The sequence below is a fragment of the Harpia harpyja genome, chromosome Z, assembly GCF_026419915.1.
Source record: "Harpia harpyja isolate bHarHar1 chromosome Z, bHarHar1 primary haplotype, whole genome shotgun sequence".
Lineage (NCBI taxonomy): Eukaryota > Metazoa > Chordata > Aves > Accipitriformes > Accipitridae > Harpia > Harpia harpyja.
The window spans coordinates 50,921,912-50,945,515 of record NC_068969.1 but is presented as its reverse complement, the minus strand read 5'-3'; the positions used below and the strand labels follow the sequence as shown (position 1 = coordinate 50,945,515).

The 23,604-nt window shown below is 40.6% G+C and overlaps 1 protein-coding gene across 1 annotated transcript; it reads right to left on the bottom strand.

Moving 5' to 3' along the window:
* Window positions 1–1,876: 1,876 nt before the first annotated feature.
* On the bottom strand, window positions 1,877–23,598 carry REEP5 (receptor accessory protein 5). Its single transcript, XM_052776520.1, has 5 exons — window positions 23,373–23,598; window positions 23,026–23,119; window positions 10,849–10,987; window positions 4,064–4,232; window positions 1,877–2,666 (listed from the first exon to the last, which is right to left on the bottom strand). Exons 1-5 carry the CDS (start codon window positions 23,488–23,490, stop codon window positions 2,617–2,619), a joined length of 570 nt encoding a protein of 189 aa, XP_052632480.1. The 5' UTR covers window positions 23,491–23,598; the 3' UTR covers window positions 1,877–2,616.
* Window positions 23,599–23,604: the final 6 nt, after the last annotated feature.

The window sequence follows — 23,604 nt, the reverse complement described above, 5'->3', positions numbered from 1 at the left end:
TTTAGAGAGGTTTTTGCTAGTTCCACAGTAATGAAGTTTGGGTAAAAAAAGTTAATATCCTATAAGGACCTTCTGCCTTTTTAAAGTAATCAAGTTTTCAGTGTTGAGGTGTAAGGTTCTTAAGAACTACTGAAGCATCATACCAGTCCTGTAAGAATCTCTTTATTTGTGTCCATTTTTATTTAGCACATTACAACTTCAGCACAGACATGGAGTAGATGTGTGTACCAACATTTGCATATACATGTTGTGAAGAAGACTTTGAGAAGAGCACTGATCTGTGGGGCCAGCCCAGTGGAGTTACTTGCAGGAAAGGGTAACTTGCTGCAGAAATTCAGTCATTTCTACTTGCATCAAGGCAAACAAGAAGATCAAGTTCTGTTAACAACAAACGGTAGTTCTACTTCAAGTAGAAATCTGACAAAGGAGCAATGAATTTAGCTGCTGGTCAAGAAATACCAAGTTGTAAAGACAGGAAGTTGACTAAAAGCCTAACTGTTCAGTTCTAAGAGAGATGTAAGCGAATGTTTTCACACTTAACCTAGAAATGTTTTATCCCCATTGTAACAGTGGAAGAACTGTTGAGTAGTATGAGAAATGAAAAATAAGTTCTGTCTACTACAGCCCTCGTTAGGCTTGGAAAGTCTAAGATTTATCAGCAGCTTTTAGAGAAGTAAGTTAATGTAGTACTTTGTACCTAAATCAAATAGACTATTAACTATCTTATTATTTCAAGAGGTGAAACTAAATTACACTGGCCACATGACTGCTATATACACAGTATGTAGTGTTTAAAACACAGCACTAGGATTTAGTATGGCTGTTACAAAAAAGTTCAGTGGGTTTAAGACAGAGGAAGATATAAATTAAACCACTTGAATGGCAAGTCACTTCAAACTTTTAACTTGCTTACATCTACAGCTTTGCTGTAAACTTTATTCTCTTCAGCACATCCACTCATAACAGAAAGTTGTCATGGAATGATTAGCTGTGGTATTTTACATTTTTTTCCTTCAAATGACAAACTGCATGCTGTCCTACAGAAAATGATGCACACTGGGTCTCATACTTCCCTATCCAAGTTGAAAGCCATAAGGGCTGTGTTTTCCAGCTTAAAGCTTAAAATGCTTTCTCTTAAGACACTTTTACATCTCTTCTTACAATACGTATCTCTCATTTAAAACTGACCTGCTGAGTTGCACTGTGTGCTTCATTCTTTTGCAGTTCTTGCAAAATTTACAGTGAATGTTTATATACCAGCTTGTTGCAGAAAGCCAAAAGTCTTCAAAAGTCTATTTTAAGATTAAATCTTTTGAATCTTAAGATTGTGGATCAGAAATCACTTTTTATCATATCAAAAGCTTAAGCTTACCTTCTGTGAGTTAAGAACTATTATAGCATTACTGTAGGCTTTAAAGAAATGTCAGCATGGAGACGAGAACAGGGAGATTTCAGTAATTCATGCTTAATTTGTTGAAAATACTGAAAAGAATGTGAAAGAGTAAATACAGATTCAGATTAAAAAAAAAATAATCCTTTCCACTGATTGCAAAAAAGCCTTTATTCTCTTAACAACTTTGTTTGCATTCTTACTGACTGGTCAGGAATATATTATGTATGACAACAGCATCTCTATTCAGGAAGTTTCAGGGCTCATGCAAAGTTCTTCTTAGTACTATCAGAAGAGATTGCACATTTTTATCACCAGAAAAAGTTCACAGAGGGTGTAGTCCATTCCGTTAATGATGTAGTTCTGGGACTGACACCCAAGGCAGTTAATATTTCAACAGGACTTTAGGAAAAAGTGTTTGTAATGGTATCGCACCTTAGCGAAAGGTGGTTTGTGCTTTTGAGTGTGATCTTAAAAGGCACTCTATTAACAATTTTAGATGACAACTTTATTTAGCAAGAGGAGGCAAGGAGCTGTACTTTAGTCATCTTGTGCTAGTATCTTGTGCAATTTAATGCATCCATTTCCAGCTAGCTTGATCACTTGAATGAAGTTACTCTTTCCTATATTTAGTATCTATCCATTTAAGAATATACACACAGTACCAAATATTGTGTTACAACAAAACATGCAACAGTGAATAATCTCTCTCATCAGCTGCCCAGAACATGTAGTTTTGTCATTTACAACTTCATTGGTGGGGAATACATCTGTTTGTTATGCCATCTTTCACAGTAATTCCCTGTATATTCAAGAAGATACGTCAAACTAGTACTTTCCTTATACAATAGCTTCATGTCACCAGATGAACCACAGTCAAAATGTTAAGAGTAATTACATACACAAAGAGACAACTAAAGTGCAGAGGCTGTGGGATATATACTTTTTATTTAAGTTACTGCAGAAAGAGATTACTGAAAGATTTCTTCTGCATGAAGATGAATAAAATATTTTCATTAAGCTTCAGATGCTGCCCACTGCATTGCTTTTAAATAAAAATGCTTATTTTCTATCATCAGACACAGCAAAGTAGTAAGCAAACTTAAAACACATTCCTTTAATATATCAAAATGTTTCCAAGGCAGTATTATTAAAATTATACCACAGTTCCCAGTAACATCAAGCTTCATAAAGAGGTGGTAGGGAAACTTTATCCAGTTAACAGTTTAAGTGCTCTTCTTTTCTTCACCCAGTAAGTTCACTGTTGCTTTCTTGGCTGCAGGAAAATAAAAGCAAGTTTAATCTTAGAGGCCTACAGACTAAGTGGCTTATTCAGTGTTCTTGAGCTGCATAAAAAAATAATTTTTGTCACGAAAGAAGCATCACAACAGAAGATCATAGCTTTTGTATACACATACACACATAGTCATAAAACTGATCATATAAAGATTTTAAAAAATAAACCATAAGCAAGGAGCAGCACAATAAACAGCACAGACTGACTTACAGCTATTATATCAATAAAACAGAGCTGCTCACAGTTTAGGACATACAGGTTTACAGCAAGAAATGTACTACCAAGCTGATGAAATAGGGCTGGAATAATGCTAATATGTGTGTGTGTACACGCGTTTGTGTGCATGATTTCTTAAAAAATACATGTATGTGGAAATCTTTATATGTAAAAATAGGAAAAAGAAAGAATAAGCGATGGAACAAGAACAGAAAAATCCCATGTGCAACATGGAAGAACATTACTAAGATACCTGTTTAACAATAACGATTCAGGAAGGGTCATGCAGCAAAATCTCCAAGCATAGTTGAGAAAGGCAGATCAGTTAAATACTGACAGGAAAACTGCTTAAGCTGGTAAGAGGAAATGAGACTGCATACGTTGTATGGGGGAAGGGAGACTTAAGGTGCTTTGAAATATCTTACAGATAAATTTCCTTTCAAATAAAATTTAAATAAACCTTCATTTCAGCTACTTAATACATTTCTTTCTCTTATTCATAAAACTATCATCAGATATTCTGGAGTATGAGGGTCCATGATAGAACGCAAGGAAATAAAAGCAAAAATCAAGCAATCTACAGGCTGTTATAACATTCATTCTAACCAAAGAAAAACCTAAAGTAATTTCTTTAAGAGTGGGCTCAGAATCCTTTGTTCTCCAGAGAAGGAAAAATACAAACACTTTTAGATGGGAAAACTTCATTTCACATGTTGCTGTTTATTAGAGTTAAAGGATTTGCTTTACTACACAACTGGCAGCCCTTCTATACTACCAGGTATTTGAGATGGTATTTTAGGAGATACAAGAATACACCGAAACAGTAACTATTTATGGAAGGCATCTTGTGAGGATGTGTGGACCTGCCTCTACAGAGAATGTTCATAGTGATATGTATGGTGGGAAGACACACAAACTAATTAGCCATTTCTTCCACTCATAGCTTATACTCATTCTCACATAACTGTACTCCTAGAGAGTAAGATCCACTGCAATCCTCTTTTCCTGGCATCTTCATCCAAATTTAACTTCTCCATTATAATTTACATAGTCTTCTTACAATTTTTTTCCCCGCAAATGATGAATATTAACTGTATTATTGGAGTTGCCCAGCAAAATTCCTCCTACTTGATGGGACTACTGAACGGTCTTTTCCTCACCTTCTTTAGTGATGGTATCTGCAGTCTCTGCAGCCTTGTCTTTCAGGTCTTTAACAACACTGTCGAGCTGAGCTTCGTGCTTCAGGAAGAAAGGCCGGATAATTCGATGATAGAGAAACTCTGCCCCATTAGAAGGACTTGGAGCCATGCACCACAACAGGAAGCCACACTACAAGGAACAAGAACATCTGCCTAAGTAGAAGAAATGAGCAGGAGACAAGATGTAGCATGCCTTCCTAACTCTGCTAGACTTCAGCATATTTAAAACAGTACATCACCCCCTACATTTTGTATGGTCACAGTCCAGTAAGTATGCATATCAATATAGTTACATACAGAGAATCTTTATATTGGAATAATTTCATGGACACTGACAGGATAAAGGAGAAGGGCTTTAGCAGGAAAGCTAATCTGCTAACAGGTGTATCAAGACTGCATAGAATCATAGAATCATTTCAGTTGGAAAAGACCTTCAAGATCATCGAGTCCAACCATCATCCATGCCCACTAAACCATGTTCTGGAGTACCCCATCTACTCGCTTTTTGAATACCTCCAGGGATGGTGACTCAACCACTTCCCTGGGCAGCCTATTCCAATGTCTGACAACCCTCTCAGTAAAGAAATTTTTCCTAATATCCAACCTAAATCTCCCTTGCTGCAACTTGAGGCCATTTCCTCTCGTCCTATCACCGGCCACCTGACAGAAGAGACCAGCACCCACCTCACTACAGCCCCTCTTCAGGTAGTTATAGAGAGCGATAAGGTCTCCTCCCCTCAGCATCCTCTTCTCCAGATAAAACAGCCCCAGCTCCCTCAGCTGCTCCTCATAAGACTTGTGCTCCAGGCCCCTCACCAACTTGGTTGTCCTTCTCTGGACACATTCCAGCAACTCAATGTCTTTCCTGTAGTGAGGGGCCCATGTACTGTTTTTTTTTCTTTTAAAGGCATAAGTATAAAACCTGATTAGACAAAACATTAGTCCCTCTGGCCACTTCTAAACTATGTGGCACAAGCCGGACTGAAGGTCTAAGTCCCTAAATCACTTAAATCCAGCCAAAACATATCCCTATCCTCTCTGCTTCCCTGCTTTGCAAATGCAGCGAGGGAAAGAATGGGATTGTGTGCATCCCAGAGCTGAAGTGACAAAGAGGAAAGGTATATCCAAGCTACACATAGTGTACAGATAAGGGTAATGCTTTTGGATTGCACAGTTTAGGTATAGCTTTTATAGCACAATCTGCTCTCTGGTAAAAAAAACCAAGCACCACAGTGTGTGGGGTAACATTTCTGCGTCTTGCAAAGGGGATTGGAAAGACAGCTATTACATGCATTACAAGTATCTGTCTTTACTACTGAAGCACCTTTATTTGGCTTCAGTTCCACTGTCATACACAATACTAAGATAGCTATGCAAAACAAGATCAAAACATCTAAAGGAAAGGAAGTGCCTAACTAAATTTGCTTGAGCTCTGAAAGTATATATAAAAAGATTTTAGAGGATAAAACTGCAACAAAATTCAGCAAATTTTCTCAGCAATTGTACAGTTCTTTCCAGACACAAATAGTACAATATTATTCCATGTCAAAAGTCTCTCCAGAAAATAAAGACAGAACAGCTTTTGACAGACCACCTTTTCTTAAAACACAACAAAACCACCTCAGCCTTAGCCAAAATGTGCTTTGTTTTGATGTTAGACATGATTAAATGTTTGAGGATTTCCACACATTTTGGGGAGGAGAGGGAGAGGGAGAAAACACAACAACAAACACTCAACTCTTCCTCCTGAAAAAATAACCCCTCCACAAAATTCAGCTAAGTTAGGCAGCAAAAATCAAACTAAGAATTTAAACTACTATAAAACCATATGCAACTTAAAAGTCTGCATTTAAATACAGTAGCACTTATTTAAATAGCTTAGATTTCAGAAGTTTTCCAGTTTTCACGCAGTGTCTACAGCAGCCAAAGAGATGTTTCAATGCATGTGCTAGCTTAAGTAATTTAAAAAATATAAGCAGTCATATTTATTTACGAGGTTTCCAGTACAGCGCATAGCACAAAAGCATTTCCTAGAAACTAGTTCCATCAGAGTATCCTTTCAGAATTCCACTGTACCTAGCCAGACATTTCTGTCTCCTCTCCTTCCCCTCATACTTTTGATTTCCCACTATAAAAATGCACAGGCAGAACTACATCCAGGTATTTGTTTTGGTATTACATGAGAAACTCCTAAATAACAATTTGACCGTTACAAGGTGATTGACGTCAAGAGAGGTTATTTTAAAAGAATGGCTCAGAGTTTAACAGAAAAAAAAAAGAGAACAAAACCCCTTTTCAATTATGAAAACCACATAGTCTTCTTCAGGCAAGCCTTCCAAGTATTTGAGAATATCTCCCCCCTCTATTCTTCATCAGATAAGGGATATTGAGATTGAATGTTCTGTATGTTCTGCTCTTCATACCTGTAAAATTTTTGCTTTGTCTTCACTGCAGTGCACACCACAGTAAAATTGATTCCCCTGACACACATCAGTTGAAGAAAACACCTACTGGTTTTGGAGGAGATTGCTACTCCTTGTTTCTTTAAGGCCACTTGTCATTCCCCTTGCCCTAGACAAAATGAGTTATGATATATTCGGAGCTGGAGAGGTGTCTTTACAGGCTGTCTCTTTGAAAAGGATCACTGATTCCTGGGGATAACAACTGCCTTCTACAGAAGATTTCGCCAAACCAATTTACCATCCTTTTAGGTAAGCTTTAAGCTTTCTCCTTTAAACTATTTGATCATGGTGTCAGAACAGAATGACTTAAAGGACTGTTTGCCCAGAAGACAAAGAAAGGTTTTTCAAAGTAAAGTGTCCACCAGTGAGAATGCCTACGAGGAACATTTCAATGAATTAAAAGAAATAATTCAACATGCAATAAAATCTGGCACCAGTAAGTGGCAACTGATGCAGTATCATTAAGCATGGTCAGAGAAAATAAAGGCAAAAAGTGATGGAATATCAATTTTCAAAAGCTTCTATTATTTGGAACTTAATGTAACAGAAAGAATAAATGGTACTATCTTATATTGTTACCTTTCATTAAAAGCTGAGAAGTATATTGATTTTATTTCCTGTTAAAGAATACCTGGCCAATTACTGATAATTATTTTACCTGTCCCAATATACAAAGTTGTTACTTATTTCTCCTTCGTTTCAGGAAATCCCTCACTTGTTAAGTCCAACTTCCTCTGAAACTAAAAGAAATTGAAATTTCCCTTTTCTTGCCTAAGAACAAAATTAGTAATTTTGATTTTACAGCTTTGTCCCAGTCTAGTCAAGCAAAAAAATCAAATCTTTTACAGTTATAGATTTGTTCTCAAATACCTATTACTTTTCAAGTGTACTGAAACAGATGTTTATATACATTTTCTAGCGGACACATACCAAAGTTGCAAATCTGGCTTTCCAAAGCTTAAGAATGTCAGACTGCTAACTTAGTTTATTTTTCCCTTGTCTCTCATGAAACTGAACTAACATAGACTATTAAAAATAAAGCAGTTTGTAGAAAGGTCCAGAAAGCTCAGAGTGATAAAATTGTTAACTGGGGACAAAAAAAAAAAAACCAACCCACTATATTCTTTGTGACCCTCCAGACCAGCCAGAGGAGGGAATGGGATTCATGCAATCGAGTGACTTCCTTAGGTAGACACCTGAGCTGCGTCTAACCCACTTGGAGCTGGTGCTAGGAGCTGTTCTTGCCCTGGCAGCACGAGACCGAATATGGCTGGGTTTGCCACTACAGCAGAGGAAATGACTGCAGCTGAGAAACACAGCAAGCGTGCCCATGGCCAGTTCCAAGCTTCTACAGACAGAATACTATCAAAACCCAAGACACGCCTCATATGACCACAAATATGAACACACTCCTAATAGACAACTGCATTCATTAAAGCAAGGTGTTAATTTTAATGGCAGTGAAGTACTCTTTAGTCGAAATCAATAATTAATTGCATGGAGTGCATGGGTGAGAGGAGGGGATCTCTGTCTTGAAGCAGAGTCAGACTGCCCCATTTGGCATGTTGCTACACTCACAATGACAACTCCTCCTGCTTCATTTGGCTAAGTGCCTCATAGCAGCAGTTTGCATAATGCACCCAGTGTGACGTGCCTGCTAGGAATTCTGTTCAGAAATAGTATTCTATTATTTCAAGACAGAACTGTTAATAGAGTCAGGAGTCTCCTCTCCCTCCCACTACCAAGAATACTCCTAGGATGATAACCTCTGCTACTTTCACTGGCTACAGTATTTTAATACCTGAATGCCAAAGAAATCTTTAAATAATTAACAGAAGTATTGAGAAACAGATCACATACACATGAAATCATGAGTTGCATGCATGTCCTGTGCTTCAGATCAAAAAAGCAGATAAATAAAAAGTAGGCATTACAAAAAAACCCACAAAACCCAAGAAATCTCAAAACAGTTTTCAACTGGAGAACAAAAATATATGCAAATATCATAACATATTCAAAGAAGTTCTTGAACATGCCTTTCTCCCACCTATATGAACTCCCAGTGTGCTGAAAGCTCTGAGCTGACAGAGCCTAGGCTCTGGACTTAGGGGAATATGGGAACAGCTATGATCAACGTCTCAACCCTGCACATCAAAGTATACAGAAATATTGAGCAGCTAAAACTCAGTTTGGAGTGGAAGCTACGAGCTGTATCAAATCAATGTGAATATGCAAATTTAGCATATTTGGAGAACAAAAGCAAGCTTGAAATTCGCATGAATGACATATCTGGGCTTCTATTTTGTAACATCACAAAAGAGACATGGAGACATCACAAACTACATTACAAGAGGTTTTATTTGTGGAGGGACTGAAAGTTGGAAGCTGCCTGCTTCCTCCTTTTCCCCACATGGAGTAACTTCCATCCTTCCACCCAGTCAGCAATACTTTCTGATTCTCAGCCAACACTTTCTGTCTGCCTTTGTACCACAAAAGTAAACCTCTCCTACTACCCACTACTGACAGTAAATACTTGAATTCTGTGTGCCTTCAGCAGCTATCGTAGAAAGCTGTGCATTGACCATAATTGCTTCCTTGTGTTTGCTTTTGCTGAATTGAGAAAAGTACCTTTCTGTTGATGTCACCACTACATGTAAATGTGGCACTTCTGATACAGTATTGTCAGAGCCAACTGTGGTTGGTCTTTATTTGCTAGGTCAACCTGAATTTCAACTGCATGCTCTTCAGAAAAAGTGCTGTGCTGGCATGAAGAAATCACTGCTGCATCTTTTACCACCAAGAAGATAGAAAAGAAGCTCTGAAAACACACTGTATGAATTCAGAACTGTGAGTATACATTACTGCAGACAATGGGTAAAGTCAATCCTGCTAAACTGTAAGGTGAAGTTGGGGATGTGAAGTAACTGCGTAAGTGGTTAAGAACAGATTCTTCCAGTGCCATAAGCAATCCTTCTGGATCTTATTCAGATCAGATCAACCTGCACTTTGATCACTATTTGGCTTGGTGTTAATATCTTAAAACAGTGAAACTTTCACATATATGTTACCCATGCTAAACTTCAAAAATTAGCAGATTCTTCTTAAAAACTTTGCAAAACCATTAAGCTTGAAATGGAAAACATATCTTCATTTTTCATTAGGGGAAAAAAATAAAGGGGGGCGAGAGAGAAAGAACTTTGTGCGACAGGCCAGAATATTTTTAGTTTGAAGCAGTAGCTTAAATATTAAGTTGCTTGCTTAAATATAAGCTTTTTCTTAAGGGAGCTAGGGATATAAATGTCCAAATGGTTGTACAGTTGATGCCTGTTAAAGATTCAAAAGGAACAATGCAGAAGTGTAACCGAGCTATCGAAGTCAATTTTTGTCTTTAAAATACGGCATTTCCTGGAAAAAGCATTTGGCAACATCAGACCTTACTGTCAAAGTTTTAAATGACTACACCACAATAGCTAGCAAGCAAATCCTTTCAAGAACTTTGGTGGGGCTAAACCAGGCTAGCAAAGCAAAAGAGAAGGAATAGAACAGGCCATTGAAAACAGCAAATAGTTAACAGTTCTTTAAACTAAACAACTGACTCTCCAACAAGCTAGAATGTCTTCTACCCAACAGCATACATGGTAATTTGCTATCTCCTGGAAAAATTTAACATATTAAAGTTGATTGACAATACACTTACACCTTAGTTGACAAACAAAGCTTGGAAAATTTTAAGCAAATCATTGTTGGTAGTCAAACCACACTAACAAATGCACATTAGCAACACGCTCCTCTGATACCTGCCATTTCCTTTCACGAAAGTGGGCTTAATTAAAAATGAAGTCTGTATGATTCAAACTATTCTTACGTTGCAAGTTTCTTCTTTGCTCCCAATAGCATGGACGTTAATACTTCCTTTTGCTGTCTTTGTAATTTTACTCTCCACTTTCACTAATGCGCTTAAAGCAAAATTACAGCCACTCTGTAGAGTTTACCATGTGCTGTCATTTTGCCCAAATTCACCTAAACACCAAGACAAAGAACTGTCTTTCCACAGTACAGCTTTCCCTGCCACCCATCCCAACTTCCCCTCTTGCCTCCCCAAACCATCAGCCATAAACAGATCACTTTCATAGTGGTAAATTACATGTAACCAGCATCTAAAAATAAGGTGTGACCCAGGAATGATTCCGAGGGAATCTGTTGTCATCCATCCGTTCTTGAAGACATTCAATCAGTTATATCAAAGGTCTCATTTTAGAAGAGGGGTCACATGACCTAACATACCTTTAGCATGTAGTAGAAAGGGAACCAGGACAGAAAGATATCAGAGAAGAATTCCACTATGCTGAAAACACCATACACAACCCAGTAAGTCAGCCACTGTGTGTCATCATCTTTGTTGGGACTTTCAATGGCCTTGATTCTGCAAGGGAAACAAAACAAGTGAGCAGATCAGTAGCATCAGTCTCCTCTATAAAGGTGAAGTTTTTATGACTCAGATTTGTCGTTACATGTGAATCCTTGTAATTTAATTACTCTGTAAATCATACTATTAATGATAGTAAATCATACTATTACTATGATAGTATCTATCATACGGACAATGTGTCCGAGATTGTTGAAGAGCAAAGCTTTTCCCTACATGTCAGACTTCAGAAAGAAAAGGTACTCAAGCTATTTCTAGCTCCGTGATTACAAAAAAGGAACAAAAATAATTGTGAGCATCCTGACCTTGTTCATGAGACAGACCATGGGACAGGGAAGAAAGGGGATAATCTTTGGCCAGTTCCAGTTCTGGATGCATTGTGGTAATCCTGACCAGAAGACTATTGTACATTGAAGCATTAGTGATCCACATAACAGTTAACCTGAGTGAGCCCAGGCCTGTGCTACACATACAGCCTGGATTTCAGGGCTGGACTGTGCTGTGCTGCACAGATTCCCTTGTCACGGGATAAACTCAGCATGCTCACTGAAACAGAGGATCCCACAGGCAGCTCCCACCGGGTTCCAGTTATTACACCACCTGCCTGGCCTTGCCTGCATCTAACAGTGAACATCCTCCCTCTCTGACAGTAGGAATGATGAATAGAGTTGTCTTGAAAGAAAAATCCTACAATAGCTTAAATTATCAAAATGGGGTAACCTTGTCTACAGATGAGGTCTGCCTAGTGTGCTGTGTGTGGATCGCAGGCCCTTTCAGTGCTGCACAACTTGGGGTTCCCAGCATCTACAGGGATGTAAGATTGTCTATACCATTCTCTGTTTCTTTATAGTGTTAGCTCTAATAAATAGCATTTCAAATGAAGCTTTAAAGGATCTGAATGCCCTTCTTACTGGGATAACAGACCAGCACTTCCCAGTGTAAACAGCATCTAGGTAAAATTTTTAAATCTAGTTCAGGATTTAGAGTGAATCTCAAATATCTTTACTCATAATGTACATGCACTAGATTCCTCTTTGAAAAGGTAAACCATAAGATTTGCTCTAACTACTAACAAGCAGTTGTTCTACAGAAGCAGAGGAGATCCAGTACGCCCTGCCCCATACAGTGAGGACTACGCATCTGCATCACCAATTGTTCTGCTCTGTAGATCCATTCCATTTACAAATCCTGATGTAGACTAAGGTATTAAGAACAGAGTGGAGCAACCTCTAGTAAAGTGTTGGGCTTCCTGCATAATGACTAACCGGGTTTTTGTTCTCCAACTGCCAGGAGAATGCAGTTTAAATTTACACAGTTCTAAAAGCAGGAAGTTGAAGGAAAGACTCACATGTGCTTCCTTCAGTAAAAGTAGTAAAGTGGAAACTCTGGACTTGCTAAATTCCAGATTAGCACTGTAAGAAGCTTTAGAAGGAAATGCCAGCAACTGTAAGCCTGGTAATATGAAGCTTGAATATTATAAAGCATTCGTCCTCTTCATCCTCTTCACTCATGCCGTAGGATTAAAATCCATAGACTCAGTTTAATGAATTTAGTTTTAATTCTTTTATAGCTTATTCCTTTAATATCAGCTATATTGTTGCTGAAGCAGCATCTGTGGGATATATCAAAGGTGCAAAGTTTTCTTTTGGTCCATAAAAAAGTATTGAGAGTTAGGGAGGTTTACAAAATAGAAAACAGATAGATAGCTAGCTGCAAGTACATTTCCTGGTTTGTGAATTGAGAAACCCTTTGGACTCTGTCACCTCCTAGTTCTGTAAATTAAGAAAAAAAAAAAAAAAGAAAAAAAGGAAAAAAAAATCCATTATGTGACATGCCATATGTTTTAGCAAAAGCACTAGCAAACCCACCACAGACACAGAGAATTGGCATAGCTACTGGACTGAATTACTTTGAAATGCAATACAAAGATCTGATGCTTAATTTATGCGGTTTCCATTAGAGTTTATGGCTGGCCAGCAGGGTCCTGCAATGGGAAGAGCAACAGCCCTTGCCATACCCCATCATGCACAATAAGGCACTGTTATCGAAGTACTGCATCAGCACAACTGGAAGAACCGGTTTTCCACAGGTGGACAGCAGCAGGTCTGCCTACTGCTGCTCCTAACAACACAGTATTAGGAAACAGTCATCCAGGCAGTCTGCTCAAAGGCAGTGCCAACCTCCCATGATAAACCACATTTTTTCTATGTCCCGACTTCTCAGGTATTCTAACACGGGTGTGTGAGAAGGCCCTTCAAAAAAAATTCCCAAACAACACAGGAGGTAAGGGAAAGGGCTACCGGTCTATTTTTAAGGTGTGAAACTGTACTTCTGGAGGGAAAGAAAAAATACAAGTGACTAGTAGGGAAGTTAGAGTGGTGGATAAACAGAAGAGAGAAAAGAACTAATTGCAAAGTTTTCAGTGTTAAGGAAAACTTCCTGTAGAGGTTCATTGTGTGAGCTTCTCTGGTTCTGCTGACAACTTCTCCATTAGAAGCATACAGGGGAAGACTTATTTCACCACAGTAAGCATGCTAGCCTGGTATTTGTGAGAACACTTTGCAGTGAAACTGCTAACAGTCTTGCTGTTTTCACCGTCTGAAGCCATCCATGGATTTAAGGAAGAATTGTTTAATTTTTTTTAACATTATTAAAGTCATCTCAGTAATCATGACAATCAGTTTTCATAAAAAAAGCCTAGAATCCCCAATTTTGTGGCAAAGGGCAGATGGCGTATCACTGTGTTAGTGAAGCATGCTCTATTATCTTCTCTCCTGTAAAAACGGATGGCCTTTGAGAGCTTTTAAATGCCGTGCCATGGGTGTGCTCCCTTTGAACGTTCACCATCTGCTGCTGTAGTTCCTTAAGGTGATATCTTGAAGGGAATACATGAAGAAGACACTTTCATGTCAGACAGTCACAAGCAGCAGTACTACAAGTAGTCAAAAACCCATCTGATTTAACCAGCTGACATGCAGCATTACATCCACGTGTGGTATTTTCTTGCACACTGTAGGAAAACAACACATTTCCCCTCCTTCTATAATGGTCTGAACTAGGTAGGCACCACGGGACAAGCTCAGGTGGCAGAACCCTACCACACCCACTAAGGTGCCAGCCACGTCAGCTCCGAAGGAAGGGCAGAAACTGCATCTGTTAGCAGCGACTCCAGTCCCAATCCCATTTACTGGGAGGCAAGGAAGGAAAAAGGAGGATATAGCACAGCTGTCAGTGAATGAAAGTTTTAACTGAAATCAAGGAAAGGCAAGTATTTTATAAATATTCTGCTTCTGAATGGGAAATATGTCCCTCAGCTGAGACTGCCAGTGGAAATCCAGTCTAACACGTCCTTGTTAAACAAAAGGGCAAAAGTTATCTCCATCCTTTGCTACTTACACACTCCTGAATTAGCAGTGGCATAACAAATCGTTGTTAAGAGTTAATTCACACATGCTGTACTCACAGAATAAGCATATTATAGGTACAGAAGTTATGAGTTTGGGGTGGGTTTTTTTGAGTCCAGATGTGGGAACCAGAAATAGAGAAAGAAATGCCAAATTTTATTCCTGTAGTCTCACATGAAATGATCACTCAGATCCATGCAACTTACAAGGTGTACCTGATGACTCTTGTATAAATAAAATTACAAGTTTAAGACAAAAGATAAGTCTCTGTTAAGCCCAGTGCTTATGTTGTAATTAGGGAAGACTGGACCATTTTGTGCATCCTTCCTTCAGTTTTCTAATCAGTGCTATACTAAATGAGTAGGTCGGCGTATTTGTGACCCTCTTAGCCAAGCATAACTTTTTTTCCTGTTTAACTTAAAAAAAACCCTGAAATGACCTATACTTCTAGAGCTTATACTTACGGGTCTGCCTCAACTCTTTACAGCTAGTTGTGGTGAGTCAAAACTTACTTCTAGCTAGCTACCCAGACATCTCTGTGGGATCAGCACTCCACTGCACCACAGACTTCCTCAGTTTGGTGCCTCCCTGTCATCCTCACTTCAGACTCATCTTGGCAGGCTGCCTCCATGACATCTCGCATCATTTCAGTGAAACTAGCACCTACGTATTTGCATTTGCTTTATCATTTTGTCTTCTACATTTTCATCCATCGGTTAAAAGCCTTCTGTCTTCCATCTTTCTTCCTCCTTACTGACTTCAATGGCAGAGTCGTGCATTTGCAGATACTGAAAACATCTTCCTGCCAAATGCACTTACACAACTGCTACAGTGTAAGTCTACCATCTCCTCTCTCAAAATTTTTTGTATCCAGAAGATGGCAGCAGACAAATTCATGAAGGATAGCAAGGGGAGCGCACTGTCCATGCAGGGACAGATACCATTAGAAGACAACAACAAACAACATGACAGTCGTATAAAGGGTTCTACCTTCATTCCTTCAAAGGAAATGCAGACTGAGGCAACAAAAGGAGCACGTGCCATTTTGCCCACCAGTGAAGCGAGTCCTACAGACTACATGTTAACTCCACACAAAGCTAGATTCCTGCAAAAAAGCAGCAATCCTCTCATTTCACTACCCTCTGCTCATTCTTGGCCCGCTCTCTTCCAGAATAAGTATTTGTAGGGCCACATGATGAGTCAGTTCCCCAGTTCTGACTCAGGTCAAAACCAGCTTCCCCCAAACACCCACCCACACACATGCAGCCTTTATTTACTGGGATTAACATGCGTCAGTGCCTCAGTCCAGCCTGCCAAACCATTTGGTTACTGCTTGTTCTGCCACACTGTCGTGGTTTAACCCCAGCCAGCAACTAAACACCACACAGCTGCTCACTCACTCCCCCCCCACCCAGTGGGATGGGGGAGAAAATCGGGAAAAGAAGCAAAACCCGTGGGTTGAGATAAGAACGGTTTAATAGAACAGAAAAGAAGAAACTAATAATGATAATGATAACACTAATAAAATGACAACAGTAATAATGAAAGGATTGGAATGTACAAATGATGCGCAGTGCAATTGCTCACCACCTGCCGACCGACACCCAGCCAGTCCCCCGAGTGGCGATTCCCCGCCCCCACTTCCCCATTCCTATACTGGATGGGACGTCCCATGGTATGGAAAACACCGTTGGCCAGTTTGGGTCAGCTGCCCTGGCTGTGTCCTGTGCCAACTTCTTGTGCCCCTCCAGCTTTCTCACTGGCTGGGCATGAGAAGCTGAAAAATCCTTGACTTTAGTCTAAACACTACTGAGCAACAACTGAAAACATCAGTGTTATTAACATTCTTTGCATACTGAGCTCAAAACATAGCACTGTACCAGCTACTAGGAAGACAGTTAACTCTATCCCAGCTGAAACCAGGACACACACAGGCCAGGTGATGCAGGTAGTGCTGTGCAGCAGGAGCTCTGGCAGGCTTCAGCTCTCCACTCCCGGGGAAGCTGTCCACACACTCTCTCTAGAAGGGGGATTTCCTCCACTTCTACCCTTAACACAGACAAGGAGAGTCACTGCGGCCTTCAGCATCGCTCACCTGCGTATGCAGTCTCAGGCTAAGCTTTGCCAGCTTCACTGTTGGCTGTACTTTTTTTACCTGTGTAGTGCAGAGATGCCAGATCCCACCAGAGGAAGCCACTTGCTAAGGATCCACAACACAATGCTTCTCTACTTGTGACGGCTGATTTTGTTTGAGAGAAAAAAAACGTTCCACATGCTTTGGTTGCCTCTCCACAGCTGTTACTGTTTAGGGTGCAGGCACAGAGATCAGAAAGTACTGTTGTGACCAAACGGAGAAGAAGTGGGCCCCTGCTACGCACTTACAACAATACAGAAAGAATAAAAGTTACATTTTCCCATCAACCTATGCTGCACTGTGGAGGCTATATTTCAAGTGTAATTTTGTTACAGATCTACTAAGGTTTTTCAGTTCTGTTTACTGCAATATTGGCAGAAGAATTGTAGTACGGCCTTAATTTATACAAAGGTACAGTAAAGCATGACATCATGGTGCAACATTTTCAGACTTGTATTAGTTGGTAAAATGTTGCTGTTTCAAGGTAATCACTGTGTAAGGAGTTTTTAAACTAGAAACAAAAATCCTACAGTTTTAATTATTGAATCTAATTTAAAAAGTGACTCATCAAGGAGTGGGAAAGGGATTCAAGTTTTAGGCTGAGGACTAACTTCTGGGTTGAGGCTGGTCTGCAGAGACCTGAAGAATCTCCTTTATGAGTACAGCACTAGTTGCTAAGCTGTGTAGCAACAAAATTTTGTTATTTTTCTTTTTAAAAAACATTTAAGTGCACAGACCCTCACATGAAAGTTTGCATTTCTATTCCTAACAGCCGAAGACAGCCTCATTATCCTCATCTAAAAATTGTGTTATCTTGCTCATTGGATACATAGTTGACAAGTAGGCATCCTTCTTTTTGGGATAGCAAGATCTTGCCAGCTCTCCTGTGTCAGTCTCACAGCTGTGAAGAAAGACTTTTAAAATGTAACTAGAGTACATCACCACAACAAAATAAACAGGAAAACAAGAAAAGCAACTAACAATAATCAAATTTTTTTAATCTTTTTGACTCCAGCTCACTTTTTCAGCATTTAGTATTGGCCATGCTACACATTAAACGTTAGAAGCATTGTGACTCACCAGGAGGAAGGGTAGTTTAAAAATATATTCCAGCAAACCCCACTGAGGTAAGTCTATTCCTTCAACATCTGTAGGCCTACATCAACCAAGTCACTAGCGGTCAGCACAGCAAGAGGGAGGACTGCATGCCAGGTGCAGTACTGCAGTGCATCTTGACCAAGAAGGTCTGGTAAAATGCCTTCATTTATGCCTCAAACATATCCGCAGTCCCTAAAAATAGTATCTACATGAATTATAAACTGGAAATCTTCCCATGAGTTTAATTCTGATTGTGGACCCATTTGCATAACAAAGACCTTTTTCTTTCTAACCTAAATTTAAGACATGGACAGTAAGTTCAAATTTTCCTGCAGTTATCATAGTACTAGACTCTTTCTTGCATCTAACCACTTGCCATCTCTAGAAAGGAAAGCACATCATTTCTCCAACCAACGGAAAAGACAGCTTTTATTTTAAACATGGCACTCTAAAACCTAAAAAACAAAAGGCAATTATGTTTGGAGGAACTGCTTTGGCAGAACATATATAACAAAGTCAAAATACACTTTTTAGTGTTTGAAGGCCCACGTAAAGAATATCAGCTGGGAGAGGAAACAGCATTTAGTGCAGACAAATTTGGAAGCTTTCTGCTTATATTTGTACTGAGCATTGTGAATCTGGCTAGATACACCAGGTCTCTCAAATGACTTTTATAAATAAACCAGCAGCAGAGCATGACTTGTGAACATTAGCATATCATGCAGCGCCTTCCATGAAGGAAAAAAGTAAGCATTCTCCTCAAAACTTGTTAAGAGAAAGCAAATTTGCTGCCCTAGCTCTCAACAAATACAGGAACAGTTTTACATTCTCTAAAGAACTGTGACCAAAGCAGGGTTCCTGTTTTAGAGGTACAGAAGAGGCAAAGGAACTAGGAGACAGGCTCAAGACCCATGACAATATTCAAATGAAGACTTGAATTGCATGTTTATACTTCTCTACAATCAATCTAGATTGTTTCCTGTTTGTAAAATGCCATGAGCAGCACTTACATAGTAAAAACAGCTAAACTGAAGTAACAGCATAAAATCAGCCAAAGCAGAGAGGGGCATGATTGTACTGTATTGCTTTTCTCCCTTGAAGACACCAGTAGTTAAGTTCAGACATTTTACTGCCCAAAGCTATTTCCACCTTTGCAATTTTTAAACCAAACGTGATAGCACCTCTGAAATTTCCAATCCTTTGCACGATTTCTTAGTCATCAAAGGCTCCCTTCCTGCTTGCACTCTCTCTCTAATTTTTTTGAGGCAGTTCACCACCACTGGCTATGGGTGGAGCTACATTTAAACAGGCTAGCTCTGGAAAGTTTACAGCAGCAGTGAAAATACTGGCAATGTTATTTATATACTGCCAACACTCACTTCTTCCATCTACTAGTCTGAGTATTGCCTTGTGCAGTTAAAGCTTGCTAGAAGTATAAAAAGTTGCTTCTTACATTTGTGGTAAACTTTTCAATGCTGGTTTACTGCAAACTAATATTAGATTTCAACTTAAAATTAATTATTCTATTTCATCACATAGCACTTAACAGAATTTTAGGGAATAAGACTAGGGTTTTATGACAAACTTTAATCCAGATTGTCTGACTTACTGGCAAACAGCCAGATAACGTTTACTTAGAAAACTACTGCTTAATTTTGCCTACGTTAAGAGCCTCAGGTAAGTCCTTGCCAGTGACAGGGCATAGAAGACTTGGATTTTCAGGAAGATTTTGTATTGCTACAGAAGAAACTCGTCCATGTATAAAACCACTAAAGACTTACACAAAGAAAAACTGAAGATGAACATGAACAAGGGGGGAGAAGAAGGAAAAGGGCTGTGCCTGCCTGAAACTGTAACAAGCATTAACTAGGGAGCTGCCCCCTCCCCTCATGTTGGCTTTCAGCCTTGGCTGAGGCCAGCACCGCAGTGATGTGAAAGCAGGCAGCAGCGCAGCTGCAGCTGTACCGCTTCATGCTGATGGCCAGGCACACCCCACCTGCTAGGTCTAACCTAGCAGCTACAGCCTCCAGCACTTCACTGAAATTCGCACCTGCTGCACAGCACACACTGACAATGAATACAGATAACGATGTAAATGAAGGAAAATAAGCTACAGAATTATACAAGGCCTGACAGGCAGATACCTGCACATCCGTAAAACTGTCTTGGTTTCATGTGTGAGCAGACCGAAATCTGAGCTGAGCATCCTTCTCTGGGTTTGGTTTTTTTCCAATGTATTTTCTTCCAGGCAAGCAGAGATGAACTGTAACTACAGTTACCAAGGTAACCTCTAACTAAAATCCTACTAAAACAGATTTGGAACATGCCTAATGGGTCACTCACCTGGTAGCCCGTTTGCCATTTTAAACAACTGTAAGGACAGGAGGCGATCTACCTTGCAGAACACAGACATCTGTCTGTCCCACTCCTTCATGACTGTCTTTTCTGCTGAGCAGAAGCCTGACCCAGTACTTCACTGTTTTTCACTTTAAACAATTCAGTCACTGGCAATGCAGAAATGATACACCAATCTGCTTCGCAACAGAAGAAAGTAAGTTAACTGGGGAAAAGTAATCGGCTTTTTCTCTTTTAGTACCTTTCTGAGACCTTTCGGGCTTAGATCCATTGTTGAAACACCTGCACAAACATCAGACTAACACACCCTGTACAATACATTCTGTTCACAGCTCCTGACCTCTTCCAGAAGCCACCGCTTTTACAGCAAAAGCCATTTCAGGGTGTTTGCAGCTGATGAAAACAGCCAAAAAGTGTTTTCTGCCCAATGCTAGGAAGCAAATCTCACTACTGTTAGTTCATATAGCAGGCTCTTCAGCTGTCTTTTCAAGGGGGACAGACCAAATAGAAGAGAGGAATAAACAAACCGCCCTGACTAGTGTTCTTTATGCTTTGGGTCTTTGTGCTTTATGAGCATGGGGGACAGCACTTAGCAGCACCCTGACTGCAGTACAAGGATCCAGAGCAGCAAAAATGAAAGCAGGAATCACTCCAGTAATTCAGCTTTATCTTCTCGCAGCTTAGCCCTGCATTAGGATAAAGATCCTAAGGTAGATATGGAGAGTGGCTTGCTAGCACCAAGAAAAGAAGAAACCCTTATGGTGGAAGAAGAGTAATCACCAAAGAGCATTCTTGCTCTTTTTCACTGTCAGGCAGCCCGTTTGACTGAAAGCCATCTCAGGACATAGCACAGATGTCCCAGTGTATTGCTGTCAGACTGATCCCATAACACTGTACGGGCTAGCAAGGGCAATATGGCCCATCCTGAGTTCACACACCGCATTCCCAAAAAAGGGGAAACTGAATGGGACCGTGAAAACGCATGCACTAGTGCATGTCCACCCATGTCTACTCTGCACCCACATTGCTGGCTCTGCAGGCTTGCAGGCAGAGCAACGCATGTGGGAAAATGCTACGTACCAGCTCTGTACTTGGGAAGGCAGGAAAGGGGAAGGGATCAAGCCCACCTGTGCTGTCAGCAGGCTGCTTTATGAGCTGGAAGCTGTCTGCAGGCTGCCACTGAAAGACACTGGGCACACAGCACATCACATGCGTTTTAAATTAGATTTTCACCCAAGACTATAATTTTGTCCTAAAAATGTTTCAGCATTAGAGAGAGCTAAAGGGAAAGCATTAACTGAGCATGAATTGGAAAAAACAGAACTGGCATTGTATTCATGTCCATGTTATTCATCATGTTTTTTTAAGTAAAATTTGTAGCCAAGGACAATGACGTATGCACCCATTGCTGAAAAAAAAACCAAAATCCAAAACCAAACAAAACCAGAACACTCCACGGTACTAACATCCTGGAGGTAACTTTTCACATTAAGATACTTTTAAAACCACCTTAAAACATGAAAAACGGTAGACACTCTACACAAAGATTTAAAAAAAGTAATTTTCTAGATTTGGAATAAAAAAAATTGGAAGAGAAAAACCCATTATTCATGACTTGCTACTCTTGCCTCCGCAGTTCTAAAAGCTTTTATTATCAATTTATTCACCATAGTTGCATAACAGCAGATGTAAAATATAATCCCAAACCAGTTTTAAAAGAGATTTTAAAATTTAAATATGATTTTAGAAACTAATTATGTAAGTTTAATAGTGACTTGTCAGACACAAAATATTACATAACCATAGCTCCTACGCAACTATTTTAAGGTTTTGAAGCTTTGTTGGCTGATATTTCCATTTTCAGATTTTAATGAAAAAATATCTTTTAACTGATCTTTTCACTAAACATTGCCTTATAGAAAAAAACCCCTAAAGTTCTCCAGAGTTCTTGGCCTATAATCTCCTAAATCAGTGCTCATCAAAAACAGCAGTTAGGAAAGTGTTGCTTAGTTTTAAGCATCACAACCGTAAGATGTTTCAAGAGAGTCTAAAACTAAGTCAATCTCCCACATCTTTGAAAAAAGCAAAAGGATCCTATTTTGTATTGCCCAGGGACTAATTACGGAGAACGTATTTTTATAAGTTGCTGACTGTATTTAAACAGAGTTACATAAAAAGCAAGCACTGTGTTTCAATGATATAGCAGTGTAGCTGGGAAGGACTTCAATTTTATGGATGTATTAGGCTACACAGAATGTTTATTTAGTACATTTCTAAAGTCACTTGGAACATACTCCACTGTGGCCTTAACTAACAGGAACTCAATTTTGGTCTAGTAGCAATATAATGCCCATGAAAGACACCTGATATTGTCAAAACCAAAACATCTAAGGAGGCATTCATTTGAAAAACTTAGTATTTTTAAGTATTTTACATCTAAGAGGAGCTCCAGTGTCTTCCTTTCCCTCTTCTCATCAGCTAGGTGGTTTTGGAGTAAAGAGCTGTCCTTAATGCATCTCTGTCTCTGGCCCGTTACATTAGCTAGTGCTTCGTATCAAATATATGCTGGCACTGCACCAGTGCCTTCCTGCATATCTGGGAGTGTCCTCAGCTAAAAATATCCGTGTGGGTTTTAGCAAATACTGTTACAACAGCGATTCTCCCTCCTGTTAGCAGCAGCAGGTAAGATGCATCAATCCAGCTTCTCACTTAAGATGACGAAGCTGGGAACCCACAGCCAAAATATAACTCTCTACAGGAACTGGTTTTCCAAGTGTGGAAATTACCCAGCATCTCCCATCTCTAATTTGTTACGTAGCACTTGCCAGGTGGAAGAAACCTCATTCTCCGCTTAGCACGCTGCGCCTATACATGCTAAGGGAAAGGGGTGGGCGGGAAAAACGACATTTTGGAGTGTGGTCCTGCCATGCCACCGTGACAGACCGTGCACCGGCACAGGGCTGTGATTTTGCAACCGTGTTCCCGCCTCCGCGGCTAACACATGCAATCATCGTGGTGAGAGGGGGAGAAGTCGCGACACTCACGAGACGTAGGCGGGGTAGCCGAAGCCGATGATGTTGCAGAGCAGGGACGCGCCGTAGCCCACCACCAGGTACACGGCCACCGCCCCGACGATGGCTGCGCGGGGAGAGAGCAGAGAGCCGTTAGCGCGGGCGGCCCCTCACCCCGCGGCGCTGCAGGGGGAGGTATCGCCGCCCGCGGAGGACGAGGAGGAGCGGGAAGGGCGCGGCCGCTGCGCCCGGAGCCGCCGCCGCCGCCATGGGCCGTTCCGACCCCGCCCTCCAGCCCCGCCGTGCGAGGCGCCCCCCGGCCCCCCTCGAGCGCCTGAGGGGACGCGGGTGGGGACGGGGGGGTGGCAGCTGGCGCTCACCGGTGGCTATGTACGTGCGGTTGACGCCGGTCTTGCTCTCGATCCGCTCGAGCACGGCGGTCATGCAGTTCTTCTCGTGCAGGAACCGGTCAAACCTCTGCCTCATCGCCGCGCTCATGGCGAGGCCGCCGCGGGCGCCGGCTCCTCAACCTCCACAGCCCCGGGCGGACGGCGGCCGAGCGGCAGGCTCTGCCTGTGGCGCCGCCCCGCGCCCGCCCACCGACCCACAGCC

What these genes read in the sequence shown, in the direction of transcription:
- REEP5 (XM_052776520.1), bottom strand. Translation starts at nt 23,490, where the DNA reads ATGAGCGCGGCGATGAGGCAGAGGTTTGACCGGTTCCTGCACGAGAAG. An exon ending in CCGCACGTACATAGCCACCG is followed by an intron (nt 23,120 to 23,372) that starts GTGAGCGCCAGC and finishes CTCCCCGCGCAG; the next exon opens with CCATCGTCGGGGCGGTGGCC. An exon ending in CTTTCTACTACATGCTAAAG is followed by an intron (nt 4,233 to 10,848) that starts GTATGTTAGGTC and finishes TGTTCCTTGTAG; the next exon opens with TGTGGCTTCCTGTTGTGGTG.